This window comes from Micropterus dolomieu, linkage group LG21, assembly GCF_021292245.1.
Source record: "Micropterus dolomieu isolate WLL.071019.BEF.003 ecotype Adirondacks linkage group LG21, ASM2129224v1, whole genome shotgun sequence".
Classification (NCBI taxonomy): Eukaryota; Metazoa; Chordata; class Actinopteri; order Centrarchiformes; family Centrarchidae; genus Micropterus; species Micropterus dolomieu.
In genome coordinates this window covers 18122123-18144140 of record NC_060170.1, presented here as the reverse complement: position 1 = coordinate 18144140, position 22018 = coordinate 18122123, and the positions used below count along the sequence as shown (strand labels likewise).

The 22018-nt window shown below is 41.6% G+C and overlaps 2 protein-coding genes across 4 annotated transcripts; both read left to right on the top strand.

The window, feature by feature from the left end:
• Nucleotides 1–673: 673 nt before the first annotated feature.
• On the top strand, nt 674–8524 carry znf131 (zinc finger protein 131). Of its 2 annotated transcripts, none has more exons than XM_046034387.1 (9): nt 674–815; nt 2293–2440; nt 2536–2637; nt 3058–3202; nt 3403–3511; nt 3645–3836; nt 3977–4352; nt 4827–4957; nt 7465–8524. In XM_046034387.1, exons 2-9 carry the CDS (start codon nt 2311–2313, stop codon nt 7990–7992), a joined length of 1713 nt encoding a protein of 570 aa, XP_045890343.1. In that variant the 5' UTR covers nt 674–815; nt 2293–2310; the 3' UTR covers nt 7993–8524. The 2 variants fall into 2 exon arrangements, with proteins under 2 accessions (XP_045890343.1, XP_045890345.1); XM_046034389.1 differs by lacking the exon at nt 674–815 and adding an exon at nt 917–1053.
• Nucleotides 8525–9868: 1344 nt separating this feature from the next.
• nim1ka (NIM1 serine/threonine protein kinase a) lies at nt 9869–21707 on the top strand. 2 transcript variants are annotated; one of them, XM_046035277.1, is made up of 7 exons: nt 9869–9932; nt 16178–16747; nt 17185–17553; nt 17758–17870; nt 19289–19410; nt 19533–19679; nt 20035–21707. In XM_046035277.1, exons 3-7 carry the CDS (start codon nt 17243–17245, stop codon nt 20788–20790), a joined length of 1449 nt encoding a protein of 482 aa, XP_045891233.1. In that variant the 5' UTR covers nt 9869–9932; nt 16178–16747; nt 17185–17242; the 3' UTR covers nt 20791–21707. The 2 variants fall into 2 exon arrangements, with proteins under 2 accessions (XP_045891233.1, XP_045891234.1); XM_046035278.1 differs by lacking the exon at nt 9869–9932 and adding an exon at nt 13953–13993.
• Nucleotides 21708–22018: the final 311 nt, after the last annotated feature.

Here is a 22018-nt window from a genome sequence, read left to right as displayed (position 1 = left end):
CTCTTCAAACTTCAACCTTGCGTAAAAATGGGTGATGCATGCTGAAACGTATATTTGTTTTTTCATAATATTCACATCTTTCATGGTGATGATAAGTGAATGCTTTTCAAAAGCTGCAGTGTTGTGACATCTGAACTGACCTTAAGTCTCTGCTGACCCTGGTTTATACATTCTGCTTACTTTTGCAAACAAGAGTAGACACTGTGCCTGTTGTCTGTGAAAGAGATACTTAAACTGTGGCCTTTTATTTGCTGACATATAAATTAACATGTTGTAGACTTTTATTTGTATCTTGAAGATGGCTGTGTAACATATTATATAGTAAATTAAATACCCACAGTTGACAAATTAACTAATTCCTTTGTTTTAGGAAAAAGGCATTTTTCCCAGCTACTGCCCCATGTTACCCAACCTGAAGTGAATGTAACTGTCTGCCATATGGCGCATTATGGACAGTGTTGGGTTTATTTGGATAGGCAGAAGGCATTGGCCATCTTTTTACTATTAAAGAAATAGTTGCAGATGATAATGTGATGCAAATGAAATAAACTTTTATCCGTTTTGGTACCCCAACTTTTAGTTTCATTGCAGTGGAGAAGAAGAACATCTAAACAGTTGTCACACACAGGTCACTCACAGCTTGTCACTAAGCAACGCTCCAAGGCGTCCCTGACTTCGCAAGGATTTCTGGGATTCCGAGGCCCGACGGTTGAACGACCGCCCTTTTTGGAGCAACGAGAGTACAACAGCGATACATACGTCGAGGGAACTATTATCTCTAAACAACTTTCTGAAGCAGTGTAGCCAAACTTTAGGTATGTATACCGATGGGTCTAACGTGTGTTTTGACCCGCAGCTGTTATAATTAGGAAATCGGTCTTGGAAAAGTGTATTTTAATGCGCGGTTTGATGACGTAATGTTGATTGTCAAATGCGAAATGGCGAGCGTGCTAAGAGGCCCGTTACCTGCAACACTCTGGGGTTGTGCCGTGTTTATTTCCTTTATGTTCCAGTTCCGGTATCGAAACCATTACATAGGTATATCTTGTCCCGGTAAGTTGGGCTTTGGTTACATATATTTCTCGGGTATGTTAAAGTACTTATTTTATTCTTCTGCGGGGGGCAGGGCTGTGTGTGTTTGCTAGTTAGGCTAACATCGGGCTCGACTAACTTAGCAAAGCTGTTAGCTAGACGAACGAGCATGTGTTGGATCATTCGTTGAATTATATGCCCGTCTCCTAGTGTGGCAGGTCAAGCTTCGCTCTTAAAATGTAGCAGGGTGATTCATATATCATATTTGTACAGTTTATTCAGCAGTTGCTGGGAAGCGTAACGTTAGTAACATTAGTGATGGGATTTCGTGGGCCCCCATCTTGGCTTCTTCAGACTGTGCAATGTTGTTGCCCTGTAAAGCCTTTCATACAATTTCAACCAATACAATTACAAGTACAGCAGTCCTTCCTAGCAGTCATAAAATTACTTACTACTCTTCACACAATTAACTAGAATGTTATTACAAAATTTTCACATAGAAAGCATGGTATGCAGAGCATTTAACACTGGTAGCATATTTCAAGTCTTCTGTTAACACTGTTCTCAAACTTGTTCCTAATGAGGAATCCTAGTAATACAGGGTTGTGCAAGTGGGAATATGTATAGAGGGACAGCAGTTGTTTCACTGTCATATTGGACAGTGTGAGGTTCAGTCAGAGTGTAGTGGAGCTGTTCAGGAGAGATTTGTTGCCCATTCAAGAATAAAAATGGTCTCTCCTCCTCAGTACAGATATAAAAAAAATGTTGGCGGGTGGTCTTCCTGCTGTAAGTTGTTTCACTGTCAAACGAAACAATTCCTCAAAACTGTCTTTTGTTTGAAACGGTGGAGCAAATTGTAACATGGGGCCTGTACTACGATGCAAGTTCAACATACATCACGTTAAGCAGACACATGACTTTGGTTATTAACTTAGTAACTCAACCCAGGGTTTCCCAATGAAGCCATGAGCGCGTTCACAGAAAAGGGATGCTGTTTGCAGCATATGGCCCATGCAAACTATATTATTAGACTGTGTGAATGCGCAAGTTCATAGTCTTATAATATCACTGCCCCATCATTGGGGCACAGGTACATCTGACTGGGGTGGGGATGGGTCACTTCTGATTCATAGTACAAGCCCCAGTAGTAGAGGTCAGTTCGAAGTGCTCGCACATGTGCGGGCAGTTTAGGTGATTGCTTTGTTACTTTCCTCAAACAGTATTAAGAATTGTATGTCTATCTTCCTTGGTTCTGTACAGAGAGGGATAAGGTCAATAATGGCGGCGGAGCTGGAGGTGGAGGTGGACCGAGGCAGTGAGTACCCAGCACATTACAAAGTCATGATGGACAAACTTAATGAACAACGACAGCTGGACCAGTTCACAGACATTACCTTGATTGTGGATGGTGAGTCGGCATACCTTTTTAAAGATGATCTTTATAATGTCTAAGAGAAATTCCAAAGCAATGCTTCTCATTTCCATCTCTCCTGTCTCTTGCAGGACACCAGTTCAGAGCTCACAAAGCAGTGTTGGCAGCATGCAGTCAGTTTTTCCATAAGTTCTTTCAGGATTTTACCCAGGAGCCGCTGGTGGAGATAGAAGGTATTTTAAGTTTATTACCCAAACTGTTGGTTGTCATCATCCATTAGAGAGGTATTTCATTTTTTTTCTTTAGTTGTGTGCACATGGCCTTTTACAAAGCCATTCATGATTTCAATTGATCTTTGCCTAAAGTTTTTGCTGCCAAATAAAACAATTGTTTTGTTTAGAGCATGTCAGACACATGTGTTACTTGCTCCTCTGAAATCTACTACTGCCCTTACTGTTGCTACTTCAATATATTCCCTATGAAAATGTGACCCAGGTTGTGAGAAAAAGTAAAAGTAGTAGTAAAAGTAAAGTGGCATTATAAACATTTGAATGTGCTTTATGTTCCAAACGTCTCTAGTTTTTTCAGCTACATATGTATTTTCTTGTGTAACAGCTTTTACTGACCACTGCTGCTCTGTCATGCTCTGACAGGAGTAAGTAACACAGCCTTTCGCCAGCTGATGGAGTTCACTTACACAGCAATGCTAGTTGTAGCTGGAGAAGAGGAGGCCTATGATGTCTGGAAGGCTGCTGAATACCTCCAGATGCAGGAAGCCATCAAAGCACTCAGCAATAAGTGAGACTTGCATACATTTGATCACTGCTCAAGAAGCTACAACTGTGTCACTAGAATTGAGAATGGAACTCAGAATTAAAGTAATGTAATTTATGAATGTAGTGATTAAGTGTTTCAATGCTTAGATGGGAATTAGTCTCAGGAGTCCTTTTTAGCAAAAACAATGTTGTTTTTCAATAAGAGCTCATCTTCTCGTATAGGATAAACGAGAATCCCTCGCCGACAGCAAAGAGCAAAGGCAAAAAGAGGAAGATTGCTGAGACATCTAATGTGATTACAGAAACCCTACCTTCAGTGGAAGGGGAACAGGTCAGTGTTCATGATGGTCACATAGTTCCCTAAGATCAATTCTTGCCGCTAAAACTGCCTGATGTATGAAGTGTCACCCTTACTTTATCTACACATTCTATTGTCAACACTGAATGTTTAAAACGTTCTCTAGGTGGAGATTGAAGTGATAGGAGAAGGGGCCATTGAGGTGGAGGACACTGGACTGGAGGAGGTGGTTGACGCTGCAAAGACTGCTCAGGAAGCATCAGATGACTCTGCTTTGGCTCTTCTTGCTGACATAACCAGCAAGTACCAGCAAGGGGAACCTACGCTACAGGTCATAAAGAAGGGAGAAATAGAAGAGGTATATTGACTTATATTTGTACAAACCTTAATTTAAGCTGAGTTTCATGTTCTTTTGGTTTATTAATTTGGATATACAGTTGAGTAGAGTTGTGCATGTAAAAGGATTAACCCTGCTTTGCCTGTGTTTGTGCTTGGCAGGAGGTGGTGTATCAGGAGGAAACGGTGACCGCCTCCAAGGTACTTGAAAATGTCGAGGTCGTAGAGGTCCAGATCTCCCAAGTGGACAACATGTTCCGCTGCAACAAGTGTGATCGTAGCTTCAAGTTGTACTACCACCTCAAACAGCACTTGAAAACACACCTGGGCTCACTGGAAAAACCCCATGTGTGCCACCACTGCGGTAAAGCCTACACGCGGGAGGGCGCCTTGAAGCAACACATCAGCACGTTTCATTTTGATGCAGAAGAGCTGTCTCGAAACCAGAAACCCCAGAAGAAAGTGCATGTTTGTGAATACTGTAAAAAGCACTTTGACCACTTTGGCCACTTTAAGGAGCACTTGCGGAAGCACACTGGTGAGAATGAAAATAAAGACCGTGTGTTTGGTTTCTTAATATGTCACTTACTCTTAGTGTGTTCATAATTATATATTTAGGGCTGGGCAATAAGAAAATTATAATTATTTCGATATAATTTTCCTCAATAAAAATATAACAATTTGAATCACAAACAAATTAGCACTTAATTTTTCCATTAGGATTTTCTTTTTGAAGAAAGATTTTATTAATTTTACTCATGCGTGTTTGTTGAAGGTCTTACCTCATATTTAAGTGATCCACTTTTTGGCATGTTCTGACCATAAACAGTTAGTTTATAACCACAGTTATCCATCTGGTTTGTTCAACTTTCACTCAGGAGCAAAAATCAGCCTTTAAACTTGAAAGAAATAATGATTTGATAGATATATCGTGGTCGTTTTTGGCCATATCATTGTTATGTTACACATCTTGCATTGAAATACGTTCTTGACTTTGTATGTTTATCTGTAGGTGAAAAACCTTACGAGTGTCCAGATTGCCATGAGCGATTTGCAAGGAACAGCACACTGAAGTGCCATATGGCAGCCTGTCAGAATGGTGCCGGAGCCAAGAAAGGACGCAAGAAACTCTATGAATGCCAGGTACAGTTTGTCCAGAATCAAGGCCATCAAGTGCCAAACCCCTACCGGCGTAGTATAAACAGTAGCAAAAAGATTTCCCGAATAATTTTTTTTACATTCTGTAAATGCCTTTATTCACTCAATGCTGAAAAACACATTGATTCTGATACACGGTTTAGTGTGCAGACTGATGTTTTGAATAATGAAATAATACTGTACAGTGTTTCCCATACGTTCATTTATTTTTGGTGGCCCACCATAATCAACGCTGACCGCGTTTTTTTTACTAGGCCTATTTAAAATCATATTTGATCGCAGAGCGCCGTAGCGCATTTGCGCAGCACATCCTCTCACTCGTCTCTCTCTCTCTCTCTCTCTCTCTCTCTCTCTCTCCCTGCACACACACCTGCACAAATCTGTCCAACACAACGCTGTCAGTGTTGGAGACCCAACTTAAAAAAAAGTTATTAGCAAGCATGTAAGGAGCCTAGCTAATAAGGAGAGCTAAGTTAAAGTTAATATTGACTGCACGTGCACACACACCCCCCGGTGCCACAGTTACCCTGTCATTCTGTGGGAAACATTGCTGTATGTACTGATGTATTATCTTACCGTTTGGTAAATGGACTGTACTTGTATATTGCCTTTGTAGTCTTCCAAGTGCTTTACACTTAATGTCACATTGGTCCTATTCATACACTGATGAATGTAGAGGCTACCATGCCAGCTGCTCACCAGAAACAAATCATTCATACACACTCAATTTGGGAGCAATTTGGAGTTCAGTATCTTACCGAAGGACACTTCGACATGCAGGCTGGAGGAGCCGGAGATTGAAAAGCTAATCTTCTGATTAGTGGGAGGCCCACTCTACCTCCTGAGCCACAGCCGCCCCCGTTTCTAAGATTGTGGTGATTTACTTTGTAAATGTAGTTTAACGGGAATCTGACATGCTCAGTTCCAGCTCTGTATTTCTATTCTAGGATTTCATTAGAGCTTTGCCTGAATCAGTTTTTTTTTTTTTTTAAATCCCTATTTATCTTATACTGGCCTTGCAGCCGCTCAGTTAATGCTCTGTTTGAAACATGTTATTTTTAGCTCCTGTCTCTTTACGACCCCCCCTTCCTAAAATCCCACTTTCATCTGATTGGCCAACTACGGAAGCCTGCTGAGGGCCTTGTGAGGAGCTGCCACTAAGTTCTCTTTCTACACCCAGTGCTTTAGCCTGCACCGCCTCATCCTCTCGAAAGCATATGACAGCTTTAACTTATCTTGGGAAAATAGGGATAAGGGGCTCTGAATTTGATGAATTTCTGTTTATCAGACCACAAATCAGACAAAAATTAGTTTGGAAAAACGGTAGATGCCGCAAGAGCATTGTGTTCCCGGGGGTCGGTGTATGTTTCTGATTCCCTGATTGTGTAGAAATTCTGGAATATATTCTATTCTATGGCGTTTCTGGATGGACAGCTTTAAAGTAATCGCCAACTGCTGCTCACTGAACCGTTAGCTAGTTAGCGCAGTTAACCGTGCAGCTAGTGGCCCTATTAGCTTAGCTCACTCTGCCCGGACTGGGAGCTCAAGCACCGGGGAACTGTTTGTGTTTACACCGCAAGCACAGGAGCTTTGGACCTCTGGGAGGAGGAGTTTTTCAGGCCCGGGTTCTGAGTGTGGGCAGAGTCAGCTTGCTAATGGGACCTCTAGCTGCGTGGCTAACTTAGCTAACAGCAGCTAGTAACCGGTTACTTTAGAAACAAGTAAAGCCATCTGTCTATCAAGAAACTAACTAACTTCGATTACACCCTGAAAAATCACTTTGACATATTGACAAGACATATTGAACAATCTCTAAAAAACTGAGCAGAGTTATTTCTCTTTATATAAGTATCTCCACACTTTGTTTTAGCGCAGTACAAGTGTTGGAGAAAGCTTTGTAAGCAAAGCAGTGTAATTACTGAGACAGACTGAGCGGGTAAGCAGATGACTGTTGCTCCTAATCCAAGTCATTTCATATTTGGTATTAGTAAACCTGATCCGCTATAGGCCAGATATGCTTGACCGGTAGTGAATAATGTATTTCTGTATTAAGAAAATACAGCTTGCATAACAGCTTTCTGTTCATGATGACAAGGAAACAAAGGAGGTGAGCTGCTGGGATTAGTTGATTAATTGTTTATTAAATAGATGGAAAATTAATCTGTAACTACTTACATAACTAATTGTTGAAGTCGTTTTTCAAGCTAAAATTGGTTCCAGTTTTTTACTTCTTTTCCTGGTCGTACATTAGTAAAGAATGTTTTTTTGGTTTTGGACAAAAATAGACAAATGAGGACAGTTTAGGGCATTTGTCAAGTTTTATAGCCCCCACGATTAATCCTCAATCTTTCATGGGGACATCCCTGTCTTCTAGTGAATCTAATGTTTTATCAGTTCACTTCCTATGTTACTCATTGGGAAGAATGCTATTGGTCCTCCTATTTTCATTTATGATCATGACCTATTATTTTCTCCTTCACCTCCTCCATTAGGTCTGCAGTAGTGTATTTAACAGCTGGGACCAGTTCAAAGACCATCTTGTGAGCCACACAGGAGACAAGCCCAACCACTGCACCATGTGTGACATGTGGTTCACCCACCCAAAAGAACTAAAGGTGCACCTCAAACATGTCCATTCCATTGAGGACAGTAAGTCAACTGAAGAAGTGGTCATCACTGACTCCGCCGGAGCCACCGCTCTCGCCATCGCAACACAGAGCATAGAAGGAGCCGAAACGGTTCTGCTGGACGATGGAATTCAGGTGGAGCACATCACAGTGGAGCCTGTGGATGTGATGGAGATGGAGGAGACCGCGACAGTTGTGGTGGAGGACGGAGGGGTGGCAGAGATGTGTGAAGAGGATGTGGAGAGATTAAAGCGGGCCGGGGTGCAGATCCAGGTGGTGCGTGTGACCACAACTGAAGTTGATGGGCAGCAGGTGGTGAACTCGCAGGTGGAAGTAGAGATGGAGGGTGAAATGGTGAACGTTGAGGAGGCAGAACAAACAGTGGTTGTATGAGAATGTGAAAAGGACTGTGTCTTAAATGACCTGCGGGACATTATCGTTTAGCAGACATCTTAGTTTCCATAAAGGATACTGCATGTGGGATAAAGCATGTCACTTCAATATGTCCTGCTGTCTGCCATCACATTGAATGACTCGGTTCCCACCAACCTCACATTTTGAACTATGCGTTATGAACAGTTATGGATATGAATCGTTTCCTGCTTATGATCCTGTATTTATTTGAAAGCTATCATATCACATATTCTGACTCTTCATTGCTTCATCAATCTTAATCATCAATTTTCATGTGTTTTATTTTTTTCTGTGTCCTTATTTTAACTACGATTTGTCTTTTTTTTTAGTTTGGGTCACATGCCAAGACAATTTGACAATGAATGAAATGTTCATGTTGCAGCTTATTAAATCACCGATGTATGGTGCTGATGTTCCTCAGCGCTTATGCCACAGTTTTGTTCAAGTTCCTATTGACTTTTGTTTTTTTTGTAGGTAAAACTCAGATATGGAATAAAATTGGTTTCCTGAATAGCTCTTTCATCCACATATTTAGGAATGCTGTTGAGTGTATTATGCCTTCAGTGTGTTTGTTTTTTCCTTCCTTAAAGCTGATGTAATCAATATTTTTATATTAGCAATGGGTTAAATGACTGTGTATTGTGAAAGAAGTTGTTAATAGTGATGAATCCACAGAGACTTACCACCCAACTCTGCAGTACGTTTTAGCTCTACAGATTCTTTTTTATGTTTGATTCAGACTCACCTCTCTCATCAGCATTGTTTCCGCATACAGCAGGCAGCTGTCATCAATGAAAAAAGCTGTGAGAAACCCAGCGTATAATTATATAATACGGTCATGAAGTTTTTAAGGTGGCTAATTTAATCTAAATGTTGTGTTTACAGCTTGTTTCCACTGCCCCCAAGTGGCAAAAAAATATAACATGAGAAATAAAGTATAAATATAAGACATCAAAAGAATATAATTAAGATAATTGTCTAGCACTTGTACTGAGAAAGTAAGTTATTAAAAGCAGTTGGGCAAAGTTAAAAGAAATCCTCTGGACTGTTGTTCATTATCTAGCTCATTTAAGAGTCTTCATTGGCGCTACTGATGGATGAGGAACCCAAGGCATTCAAATCTCAGGGTTCACAACAACCTTTTGTTGTTAAATATGGATGAGCCCAGTGGATAGTTTCATTCTAACTTGACTGTGAAAGTAGTGACTGAGATGAATCTTAGTGACGTGAAAGGGATCGTATTCACAGAATATTAAACCATTGCATCCCAAGGATATCACACCTCAAATATTCCAACCAACCATACAGGCTGTATTACATTAAATAATAAATACACAGTAAAACAGTCGAACTGCAATCTAAAATAAGATAGTCCAAGTAATGTACAGCATATGTGCATATCATTTGAAAGTGGGGGTAGCCTACTAAGTTATATCCATGAGCAAGTGAGCAAACTCCATCCGCTGAGGACGACCTGGAAAGGGCTGGTAAGTGGACCTCACTGTATTTTTGTCAGTTTGATGAACCCACATTTATATTTCAGGCCTCCTGCTGGTCCTGTGACCCCACCTTGAACCTCTGCTGTGCTAACAGCTCGGCCGGTGACCATGGTGAGTGACACACACAGGTTAGGTTACCCGGTGAGACCCGCCGCCTCGTACTCTGAACAGCTCCTGTGGTGCTGAACTCAAATAAAGTCGTAGTTCCTGACTCTGATTGGGTACGAGAAGCACTGTGGACTCCTCAGTCCGTAGCCGATTGGTTGCTTTACCTGCCAGTCAAGTGGATTTCCTTTAAGAACAGACTGAACCAGGGGAAGCAGCTGCTGCAGAGCCAGTGCGCTCAATGTCATCGGTCACCGGAGAAGATGATTACAGCGAGGTCGGTAAAGCTTTTGGCCCATGAAGATATTCACTCAAGTAAGACTGATTCACAAACTAAGATCTGTGGTGTTTATATACTGTCAGGAGTGGGATGAGAAACGCGCTGGCTCATGGCCTGTCGCGAGATGTTAACTGTTGACTGTCATTGAACGCCGATAGACAAGCCACTTAATGCACTGCAAGATTTATTTACTCGAAAGCAGGGATGTGTTTGGAAAGCTGGCAAATGCAAAGTATTTAGGCCTATATTCTAGCACAGCACTGTCACAAGATGTACCGATTGGCCACTCAGCAGTACCTCAAAAATAATCTCTGGTGGTAGCCTATAGAACTCGTATCATATCACCGAGAATGTTTTTTGTCATATTCTTGCGGTCCATGTTTTGTTATATTTTAGTCAAATTTAGCAAAGATTGTAGTCGTTTAATTGAATGCATCACTAAAGAAAAGGATCAAAGTGCATCACTTGGCAGTTACGCACGCACGCGCGCAATTTAAGGTGTCAATTTTGGGCACCTGTCTCACCATTAACCTCCTTCACTGTTCTGACCACAGTGTAGCCTAGGCTTCATGAAACTGGGCAAAGAATGGAAGAGTTTACCTGTTGTAATCTGATGTGGTTTTGTCTCATTAAGGAAAGTTTGACTGACACTTTGATTACTATCATCTTGATCTGTAGCAAAGGCTTGTAAGCAATAGATTGCTTTTTAGGAGTAAAGTAGTTTGATAGGCACAGACTCAGCAATGCAGTACTAAAACGGGCCTGTGGCTACAAGGAAAGGAAACCTCATGAAACCAAGACCTTTTTTTTTTTTTTTTTTTTTAAACCTGCCTCAATCATTCTTTCAATGTCGACCTGGATTAGAAACTGAGCACATTTCCATATTTTTGAAGCAAAAATAGTCTGGTCTGTATAATAGGTCTGTTTACTTCCGCCTGAAAATTTGTTCTTGATTTCTATTCTTTTGATAGTCAGTCAGAGCACATGAAACATTGTGCTTGGTGTGTTCTTTCTTTGATGCGAACCTCTTTAAAGTGCTGACAGTGTATAACATGCAATCTCAGAATGATCTGTAAAGCAGGAAGAAATATATGAATAGACCAAATAGATTTTGAGTTGAACCACAGGATGCAGGATTTACAGTGACTTATGTTCTTGATTTCCCTGCATACAGTGTCATGGTAACTTTGTTAAGGCCTCAGAGACCCTCGCTCTCTCTGGTACTGGGAGCGATACAGTAATACATGTTCTGTATTGTCACAACTATAGTAGTAATTGGCTGGCACTGACAAATGGGTGGGTAGGTACATTTATTTGTCACAATATAATTTATATAGTGAAATTGAGTTTTGTAACTCCCTTCTGCTACATGGCAGACAATATACATTAATACAGAAGCAATTATAAAAATGCTAAACAGAAATAAACTATAATCAATGGAGCAGTGCGGAGGATGAATTTGAGCTTAAAAGTCCAATAGCTTGAGGGGAAAAAGCTGCTCTGAAATCTGGTGGTGTGGCAACTGAAGCTTCTATTTCTCTTCCCAGAAGGCAGCAGGGTGAACATGCTGTGGCTGGGGGGGTACTGCCCTTTAGTATCCTTTGGGCTCTGCGTTGGCACTTCACCTCACCGATATCGCTGATGCTCGGGAGATGGGTACCAATTATCTTCTGTGCAGTTTTAATCACCTGCTGCAGAGCCCTCTGGTCCTGGGCCGTGCACATCCCATGCCAGTTTGTGATGTTTCCAGTCAGGATGCTTTCTATTACTCCTGTTTAAATAAATAAAAAATTACAAGAACTTGGTACGGGAATTTGGCCTTAAGCTTCCTCAAGAAACACAGCTGTTTCTGAGCTTTCTTCACCAGCGTGGAGATGAGACGACTGTGTCAGGTTCTCCGTGATGTTAAATCCCAGGAACCTGAAACTGTTCACCTGCTCCACCTCTGCTCTACAGATGTAGACAGGAGTGTGTGTTTTTTATCTGCTGTTTCCTGAAATCAATGGTCAGCTCCTTGGTTTTGCTGACGTTGAGCAGTTGTTCACTGTACACCACTCTGCAAGATTATCAATCTCCTCCCGATATGAATTCGTTGTTTGAAATCCGGCCAATGATGGTGGTGTCATCCGCCATCTTCACAACAGAGTTCTGTCCATGTCGTGGGTGCACAGCGTGAACAGGAGGGGGCTGAGCACAAAGCCCAGGAGGGCTCCGGTGTTTAGCACTAGAGATGAGGTGTGTCCGCCAATCCGAACTGACTGGGGTCTGTTTGTGAGGAAGTCCAATATCCAGTTGGTGTGTTGCATTTAAACCCGGAGTGCTGAGTTTGCTGCTCAGTTTCAGCAGGGGGCGGGGTTTGGAAATGTGAAATATTTGCTCCATAGCTTCCAGAGAGGCCTGCCTCTCTGTTCCTAGGGCCCATAGTCTTCATTGTCGCAGCTCTTTCACTGCTGAGCTCTTCATTCTTGTCAGCCGTGCGTCTCAATTAACACACTGGGGGAGCTTTGTGTGGAGAGTGGCGTCTGTGTGCGCACACTTCTGTATGTATTTACATGAGCGTGCTTGTGCATGTGTCTGTCTGAGGAAAGGGTGTATGAATGTATGTGCATTGGAGCGCTCCTGTTGTCCTTTATGCCTGAACGCTTAACGGCAGTGAAAAAGAGAATGGGATAAAAGCTCAGGAAAAATGAGGGAATGGGAGGCAGAGTGAGGAGCTTTGTTAGAGACAAAACAAAGAGGAGGAACTCTGTTACAGTTAGACACTTTATGGCTTGTGATGGGAGAAACAGTTCCTGTGTTCTCTTACCATGTCTAACTACAGGCACAGACAGGCGTTTAGGAAAGAGGGTCTAATTCTTGATCCACAGCTGCTGTGGATGGGCTCTTGCGTTTTCTTTTGTAGGAGTGTGTGTGAAGAGGCTGCTGACGCTAGCAGTGTGATCCTCATTCTCTTTAGGGATCCTCAGACAAATTGAGTCTCTGGTGAGTAAGGACCCGTATTTGGCAAAGCTGACAGTGTTTGCAGATGAAGGGCTTGCAATTTGCAGACTTATAATCCTGTTTGCTGTAAGCAGTGTACTGTATTAATTGAGTGAGTTTTTGAATGGTACATCTGTCTGCAATTCTTACTTGAAACAGCAAAGTTGGGCAGACTGGATGGATGAATGCATCCAGTCTGCCCATTTTCTGCTGCTTACCTTGGGCTGGGTCGCAGTGGCAGCAGGCTAAGCAATGTAGTCCAGACATCCCTCACCCCAGCAACATTTTGCAGCTCCTCTGGGTGGTGGGGGGTGTTCCAGAAGCATTCCCAAGCCAGATGAGATTTATAATCTCTAGCGTATTCTGGCTCTTCCCCAGGTTCTCCCACCAGTTAGATGTGCCCGGAAAGCCACTCAGGAGGCATCCTTGATCAGACATGCAGAAGCAGCAGCTCCCTCCGGATGTCTGGGCTCCTTGCCCTGTATCTCAGGCTGAGCCCAACCACCATACAGAGGAAACTCATTGCAGACGCTTGTATCTGCAATCTCATTCTTTCAATCACTACCCAAAGCTCATGACCCAAGATGCCTTTTTTAAAACATCATAATTCTACTACAAATATCCCTTCCACAGACCTGCTTTTTCTCTTGAAAGGTTTTGTTGCTTTAAAACTGATTTTAATATTGCTTGCTTGGTCTAATCAGAATTATAAAACGGAGGCAAAAGCTAATTAAATGACTAAGCTGTAACCAGTTGGTCTTCAGTAATTTTTCTCAACATGGTGTATGATTAAAATGATTTACGGTGTTTTACTGGACGATTTCAGCTTTAATTCACAATCAGACTGGTATGAGCAAGGTACTATATATTTGTAAGGTTTCTAATTCCACTGCTCTGTTGTGCTCTGTCCCTGTGTGTATAAATCCGTCAGTCTGCTCGTGCACATCGTTAACATGGGAACTGAGGCTCAATGCAGCACTTTAGAGCTGTAAACATGGCATTGTGCGCTCTTTTTTTTTTATTTATTTATTTTTTTTTACACTCAGTGCCAGTTGATGCCTAATCCTCAGCATGAGGGGGAAAAAAGACAAACGTGCGTCCATCTCCGAGCAACCAGGTAAATCTGTTTAGTTGAAGCAAAACGCAAAGCAATCTGGCTCATCTAGACTCTCTGTGGGGAAACTCTCCACTTAAAGTCATTATCAGTCACCATACTCAATATGGCAGTTATCTCACAGTGCTTTTAAAGTGATGAAATAAAAACAATATTTGCAGCTAAGTTAAATGGCAAACTGGTGTCTAATACACTGTTTGACATTGTACTGGCTATATCCTAAGACATATTAACCAATCCCCTTTCAGTATACAATACCATTACTACTAGTACCATGTAAATATTCATCTATAATTGAAAAATACAATTTCCTTATGGTGATTTTGTCCCCAACCTCTCCAATTATTGATGTGTCTCATGCAGGTTGTCCTTTAGTCTTTTTTTTAATTTTTTTTATTTACATACACAAAAGGCTGGTATTCAGGGCTTGTTGCTTTGTGCTGTAAAGGGGAGGCCTCTCCTCTCTTAGCAAGTCCTTTTAGGCTGCCTGAGATCAATGCTGAGATATTCATGGCGCAATGGCAGGAAGGTGTTTGAAGGCTGTGAGACTGTAGGCCTTACAAAAGAGAATTGCTTTGATTTCCCAGCGAGGCTTTAACATAGATTAATTTATCTTAATTTAGAGACGGATGAGAGAACACCCTTCAAAGCGCCATGTTGCACTATAAGTGAACTATTTCTAATCCTGCCTTACACAAACACCATGTTATGTCATGACAGTGTCTTTTTCTGAGCACCCTAACTGAGTTTATGATCTGTTCTCCCCTGGATGCCCTGTTAGAGTAGATTGTTTGATTACTCACAGCAACTATAACTCATGTCCATGTTCGTTTTTTTTAAATTAATTTACATTCAACTGTTGATTACTGACATCGCCATTTAACTTCATCACCTCAGAAAAGAATGCATTTGCATTCACATTACCTGATAACTTGAGGTACATTTTTGCTCCCTACCAACAAGATGAAACAAATGCAGCACAAGTATACTATGGTCTTATTTCATGAATGTGCAGAAGGTTACAGTTTGCAAATTATTAGGATATGGCATTATTCTACATTTTGCTTATTGTCAACAAATCCCATGAAAAGACCAAAATCAGCCATTTGTTAGTTTGTCTCTTACTTACTCCAGCTTTCCTATCCTGTCAGTCACACTTAGCACCAAGTCAATGTTTTCTGACTGGAGATGTAAACCTCTAAAAACAAGTCACAAATGTATAGTTTTGTTTGATATAATACAGCTGGCCACTATGCTTACTGGAGTAAATTAGTGCATCAGTTTGCGGCCGTATACTCACTAGCACGTCAAATGTATTCATCTACGGCAAAATTAGCAACACTCAGTTGCCACCATTGTTAAGACTGAGTATGGAAACACCTGGCAGATTCAATACTGGGAGGATTGTTGATTGTAGTACGGTCTGAGTAAGTTCGCGTATGTACCGTTCACTGTGGTATTTTCCAAGGTAACTTAATTCAGGTGTCAGGTTGAACAATTTGACTGAAGCTGGTTGAAAGTATTAAGTTTGCACACTATTATTCCGTTAAATACTATCAGGAGATGATGGTCAATTTACAATGTGTTTTGAAAACAACTTAAAGTCCCCAGCTAAAATACATGCCACATTTCTTCTATTGCCAAAATATTTGGCAATAGAAGGTATTTTGACTAAACACTGCAATTTGTTTGTACTTGCTGATTTGCATTGTCATAGGAAAAAATATATTTTTGGACATGGGACATTATTGGAGCTTTCTATTCTGAGCTTATGCAATTATAAACTAGTTACAAACTTACACACACAGGATTGACAGTCATCACTCATACACTCTAATTGAAATGAAATAGGTTAGTCAAGTATCTTCTAGAAAGTGAGGGAGATCTCTGATTGGTTTGGTTTGTTTTGGCTCTCATGGCAACCTCAGCCTGCATCGCCCTTGGAGCAGGACTAAAGCACTATTAAGTAAGGCTTACAATACGCATTAACAGACACTTAAGCAGATACTGCACAGGCCACTTGTGTTGACATGTGCACACAAAGTCTTTCATGCAGAAGGTGGAAAAAGGTGGGGAGGGGGAAAAATAAAACCCAAGAATTAGACAACAAAAAGGAAAGAGGACTAGCATATGCACCATAATTAATCATAAATGACATTTTTGTATCTCTCTTGTGCTTCATTCCAGGTTGTCTCACTGAGCACGCTATGGCTGTACCCTGACACTGTCATCTGTTCAACCTGTTTTCTCCAATCCCCCCCCCCCCCATCCCGTTCAGCCCCTCTTCCCCCCTCCTCAACCTGTTGCCTATTTATACCCTGTCTCAAAAGAGCCCATTAAAGCTCCACAGACCTCTTCTGCAAGAGACAACAGTGAGCATGAACCCGATAACACATGGTCACTCTGATTGTCCATCTCATCATCTACACCAACATCTACAAATAAGGAAAAATGAAGCTTCAACTGTTGGGAGTTCTTGAAATACAGCAAGACTACAACTGCGCCACGATTCAGATGACAAACTGATCGTGATATTCCATTGTGCCGAGAGCAGTTTATCAGCTGCATTCGATTTGGGACATTTTGGATGCAACACGCACCTGGGTCCGTGGACTGGAGGTTCTGTCCTATTTCAATGAAATACTGGAAAACACACATTCAGAACATTTGTTTAGTGACTCAGTTGTCTAAAAAGCTATGAGATTTGGGCAAGGACACTGAAAGAATTTACCTTCTAAGTGGCTCACATATCTGAAAGTAAGTCATGGTTGGGATTTTTTTTGTCCCTTGTGAATGTTCTACATCAACTTTTACATTGGATCTATGATACTGGTTCTATAATAGTATAACAATGATTAATTTTCTGTATAAAAGCAAGATGCTATTTAACATTTGTGCTCTGTATGTATGAGGCAATTCTGTAGTTGCTCTGTACACTGTAAAAATGGGGACTTATTATTTAGTTAACAGTCTCCCAACGAAGAACAATGCATTGCAAATCATGTATTTTAAACGGCACAAAATATATTACTAAAGCATTTTTATCTTTTAGTTTTAGATAGGAACTGGCATAATGTAGTAACATCAGTCACTATCTGCATCTGAACAGAGCCTACTTTATACAGAATGCTGTCAAGAAATCTGTCACAAATGTGGCAAGAAATACAAAAATATTTTTCTTATTGCGCATCCAGTCCTCCACCACTCCCAGCCATGAGATAAGCCCACGCCACCCTGGGCATCCCTTGCAGGATGACTGCTGTCTGCCCCTCTGAGAGCAGCCCGGAAGGGGCTGAAGCTGGGGCAGGGACAGCAGGCTCTGGGGAGTCTGGGACAGAAGGCACCGCTGGGAGCATCTCCGTTTCTGGCGCACGGACTGGGGAGTCTAATGCAGACTCTGTCGGAGGTTCAATTGGAGGCACAGCTGTGGTCACTGGTGGCCAAAGGTACACCCGCTGGAGCCGCCAGGACAGCTCAGACATCAACACAGACGATGAGGGAGCCACCATCCGCCGCCTCACTCCCCTGGAAAGGCTGAACCTGGATATGTGCCAGGATGAAAGGTAGGGGTCAAAAGAAGAAGCAGTAAACACCTTTTTTATAGGGCCTTTGTGGCCATAAGTTATTTTAGAATCCCCATTTGTTGTATTTCTATTTGCTTTTTTTTTTGACATACCAGGAGAATGAAATTCTTACTACGTCGTCACCACTGTATTATATCATAAAGAAAATTGTGTTACATGTTCTGTTATGTGATCTGGTCACAGGGTGGTCCGTGAGCTAACACTGGGCAGAAGAATTGGCTTCTACAAAATTCGAGGAGAGATCGGCTGTGGAAATTTCTCCCATGTCAAGCTAGGAATTCATGCCCTCACCAAAGGCAAGAAACTACAAGTCTTCATTGAAATGCAACTGTTAAAATACCTACACTCAAGCAAAGGAAAACATCAATCATACTAACCGTAAAGATATATATAGTTATAGGAGGTAGTTTTAAATGATCAGCCTCACTTAAACACTAAATGCATCCATCTTTAAGGAGAAAATATCTTAGGTATGCTCCCATTTCTCTCTGCTCTGGCTTGCTGGTTTTAAGTGATAATGTGGCTGCTCCACTGTTTCCATCAATGGGCCGCAACGTTAACAAGTGTGTCCTTATGTAGCAATTCACTAACAAGGTGATGTGTGCCTGGCCACGGGGCTGATTCAGCCACAAAGGGGATGACTGTCTGCTGCCCTTGAACAGATGGATTGATTAGAGATCTCCAGTTTCCTTAGCGACGGCTAAAATTGCTGCATGCCTCATCAAAGGCTAAAAGGGAGGGAGGAGAATGGGGGTGTGCGCTCTGTTTTGTGCTTTACTGTATGCCTGTCTGGGCCATGCTATGTGTGTGAGTGCATGTAAGTGGTATCATTTAGTCCTCCAAAAACAATGTGTTGCGATGCATTTTGAATGCTCCTATTGAAAGCTATGTCACAGCTGAGAGGGAGCCTAATACCAGCCTGAATAATACATACTGATGCACAATTAGATATCTCAACACCACTTTGGACTTTTCTGCATTAAGTTACCTGAGCTCTGTTTTACATCTCTGAATCATTTAACAGAATACAGTAAAGATATCAGTAGTTTTGAATTTGATATATCTAAAGGGTTTTGATCTTTATTGACATTAAAATCATAAACGTGTTAATGTGCGCTACAGTTCCCCCTCAGCACATTTGCAAAGGTGGCAAGGTAAATTAGATTCCAGGACAGTGTAGCTCACTCAGCACACTCATATTTAATCTTCACCCCGACTGCAGTATGACAGCAAAAGAGCAAATTTTCTTCATGTGCAAAGGCTAATGTCCTATTAAGATAGGGCTAAAAGTGAGGAGTGACCCTCTGGCAGAACATAATCATGGAAATTGGTTTCTGAGCCCAGCTAATCCATCAAATTATCTAGAGCAGAGCATGAGGCCTGGTCACTTCAGGGGTAATTCTGTGTTTACTAGGTGGAACTGGGTTCCCATTTTCTAGCTTCTATCAACATAAAATGTATGTAACGCATCTAATGCTTCAGTTATCAGAGTTGGCTATTTAATTATGACAGACACAGTGGGAACAGTTAATTTTAAAAACATCAGGATTTATGTTTCTATTTCCTTCTCCCTTTCAAGGTTCAATTGAGATGAAATGCCAGTTTAAAGTATTTCTCTGCATGCTTTTAAATGATCTGTACAACTAGCTCTCCTGTAGAAATGTGTCATTTGTCAGTGACCACTAACCTTACACTCCTTCCTTGGCATCACCAGACAAAGTGGCCATAAAGATCCTAGACAAAACCAAGCTGGATCAGAAGACCCAGAGGCTGTTGTCCAGAGAGATGTCTAGCATGGAGAAACTACACCATCCCAACATCATACGCCTCTATGAGGTTCGACTCACACTCTCCTGATTAATATGGAATTTGTCAGTAATCACTACATCCGGCCGGCATCTTTTGTAATGCACTCTGACACTCTAGTCACCCTTTCTGTCTTTCCTTGTCTTGTTCAGGTGGTGGAGACGCTGTCACGGTTACACCTGGTGATGGAGTATGCGGGGGGAGGGGAGCTCTATACCAAGATTACTACAGAGGGGAAACTTTCAGACACTGAGAGCAAGATTGTCTTCGCTCAGATCCTCTCAGCTGTTAAACACATGGTCAGTACATGTAAGTTTATATTGAAGCATTATGTTTAGGTAAAAGAATAGAAAATCTCATTCTGGGGCGCTTTAAGCTTCTGCTGCCAGTTTCAGTCTCTTCACTATCAGAATGAATTACTTGGATTCAAACCTAAAGAGCACATTTAACAGAATTACTTTGTAAACGTTTTCTGACAAATGTCGAAATATTAATACAGAGCCCTATGTGTATTATCATTAAACCGATTGACATGCCAGAGTCATGGTCCCCTATTAATATAATCATGGTTTGGATCATCTTGCATCTTGAAGCAATGAATTAACATGAAAGTAGATCCCTCTTACGTAACAGTTTCTCCTTGTTCTCCCACAGCATGAAAACAACATTATCCACCGTGACCTGAAGGCAGAAAATGTCTTCTACACCAACAGCTCTTGTGTCAAGGTCGGGGACTTTGGCTTTAGCACGCTGAGCCGCCGTAGCGAGACACTGAACACATTCTGCGGCTCACCGCCTTACGCTGCGCCTGAGCTGTTTCGGGATGAGCATTATGTGGGCATATTTGTAGACATCTGGGCCCTGGGGGTGATGCTGTTCTTTATGGTGACAGGCACCATGCCGTTCAGGGCCGACACTGTGGCCAAACTGAAGCGATGCATCCTGGAGGGGGCCTACATCCTGCCCTCGTGGGTGCCAGAGGCATGCCAGAGGCTGATCAGGGGAATCCTCCAGCCCATACCATGTGACCGCTGCACAGTGGAGCAGATGATGGGCTGTGAGTGGCTGCTCCCTGTGGACTTCCCGCGTGCCATGGAGCCCTTTAAACTAGACCCATCCTACCTAGCAGAGAGTGATCCGTCTGAACTCAGGGAGGAAGAGACGGAGGTAAAGGCAGCACTGGAGACACTGGGGATCACCTCAGAACACATCCTCAACAACCAGGGGAAAGACTGCAGGAGCTCCATCACAGGGGTCTACAGGATCCTACTACACCGTGCTCACAAGAGAAGAGCTGTTGAGAGCGTGCCTGCGGTCACAAAGGTAGTCGGACCAACTACAAGTAAAAAGGAACGACTAAAAGTGTACCGTAGTTTAAGGCACACATCTAAACTTTGTGTGATTCTGTGATGAAATGCTCTGCTTTGCTTTGGAAATTAATTGACTTTATAGTCTGGAATGAGATTGCATGGATTTCATTAGAAATATTTTAAAAGTGCTTTTCAGTCCAGCAGTTTCAATTGAAATCGTGATATGTAACTCTACTCAGCTCCTGAAATCTGGGATTTCTTGCTTTAGTATTTTCCTTCTAGTAAAATTAGTCTCTGTGAGAATGTTGGTGAATCTCCTTTTTTGACAGGGATGGGGACCTCGTGAGATTTGGAAATGTTATGAAATATAATTTAAGTAATGAGAAATTAGATGGCCTATGTAACTTTATTTGGGTCATGCGGGCTGGCAATATTTATAGCCCATACGCATTCTATGCTCAGCTGTGCTGAAACACCAATAAAACCCAATGAGAAATCAATGTAGAATAAATCTTAAGGAAAAGTTATAAATCAACTACATCATGCTGAGGTGATAAAGTGGCAAAACATGCAATCAGTACATGAAATGTGGTGTATCTAATGTTTAATAGCACTTTTCTTCAATGTTTTAGTTTTCTTTCATGTTATGAAGGCAGACAGACTGGTTTCATTTTACTCCTTACTGTTTGTGATGACATGACTAGAGATTTCCATCTTACCTTCTTATGTGATGTATCTCTATGAGATGTTAGACTGATTAACCTGAATGACCTCACTCTATTTTCCCTGTGGCCTGAAAAAGCCAATAAATGAATGAACGAATACCAACCATTAAAGGTATTAGTAGTTCATGTGGCAAAAGTTTTGACTCAGACAAGTTTTGATTATCTGATGCCATGCTCATGTGTTGATTAAAATATATACTATACTTCTGTATTTGTATGGGGTTTTTTGGGGGGGAAATAACACTAAACACACTGTAAAAGTGCATTAACTGGTGTTTTATGTGCAATTTTCATTGCACAATCAGCTTCTTGTGGTGGTGTTTGAAAAAACAACACCCAAGAACATAAGTAGTCGGTTATTGTTTTCAACCTTTGGAGTATTTTACAGCATAATGAAAAAACAAAACTAATAATTTAGGATAATATTTATCTTTCTTTTAAATTTGTATTTTTCTGCTGGACAATCATGAGTAGGCCTACAGTCAAAATCCTTATAGCTAATAAAACAGTACGTGGCAGGGCACTGTACTACACTTCCCAGAAGCACCCAGGAAGACCACGTACTCATGTCCGCCTTGACGTGATGACGCATTTTTTGCCCTG

Coding starts and splice junctions, on each gene's coding strand:
- znf131 (XM_046034387.1), top strand. CDS start 2,311: ATGGCGGCGGAGCTGGAGGTGGAGGTGGACCGAGGCAGTGAGTACCCA. Junction 3,837..3,976: donor AGAAGGGAGAAATAGAAGAG/GTATATTGACTT, acceptor TGTGCTTGGCAG/GAGGTGGTGTATCAGGAGGA. Junction 4,958..7,464: donor AGAAACTCTATGAATGCCAG/GTACAGTTTGTC, acceptor CTCCTCCATTAG/GTCTGCAGTAGTGTATTTAA.
- nim1ka (XM_046035277.1), top strand. CDS start 17,243: ATGACTGCTGTCTGCCCCTCTGAGAGCAGCCCGGAAGGGGCTGAAGCT. Junction 19,411..19,532: donor ACATCATACGCCTCTATGAG/GTTCGACTCACA, acceptor TGTCTTGTTCAG/GTGGTGGAGACGCTGTCACG. Junction 19,680..20,034: donor TCTCAGCTGTTAAACACATG/GTCAGTACATGT, acceptor GTTCTCCCACAG/CATGAAAACAACATTATCCA.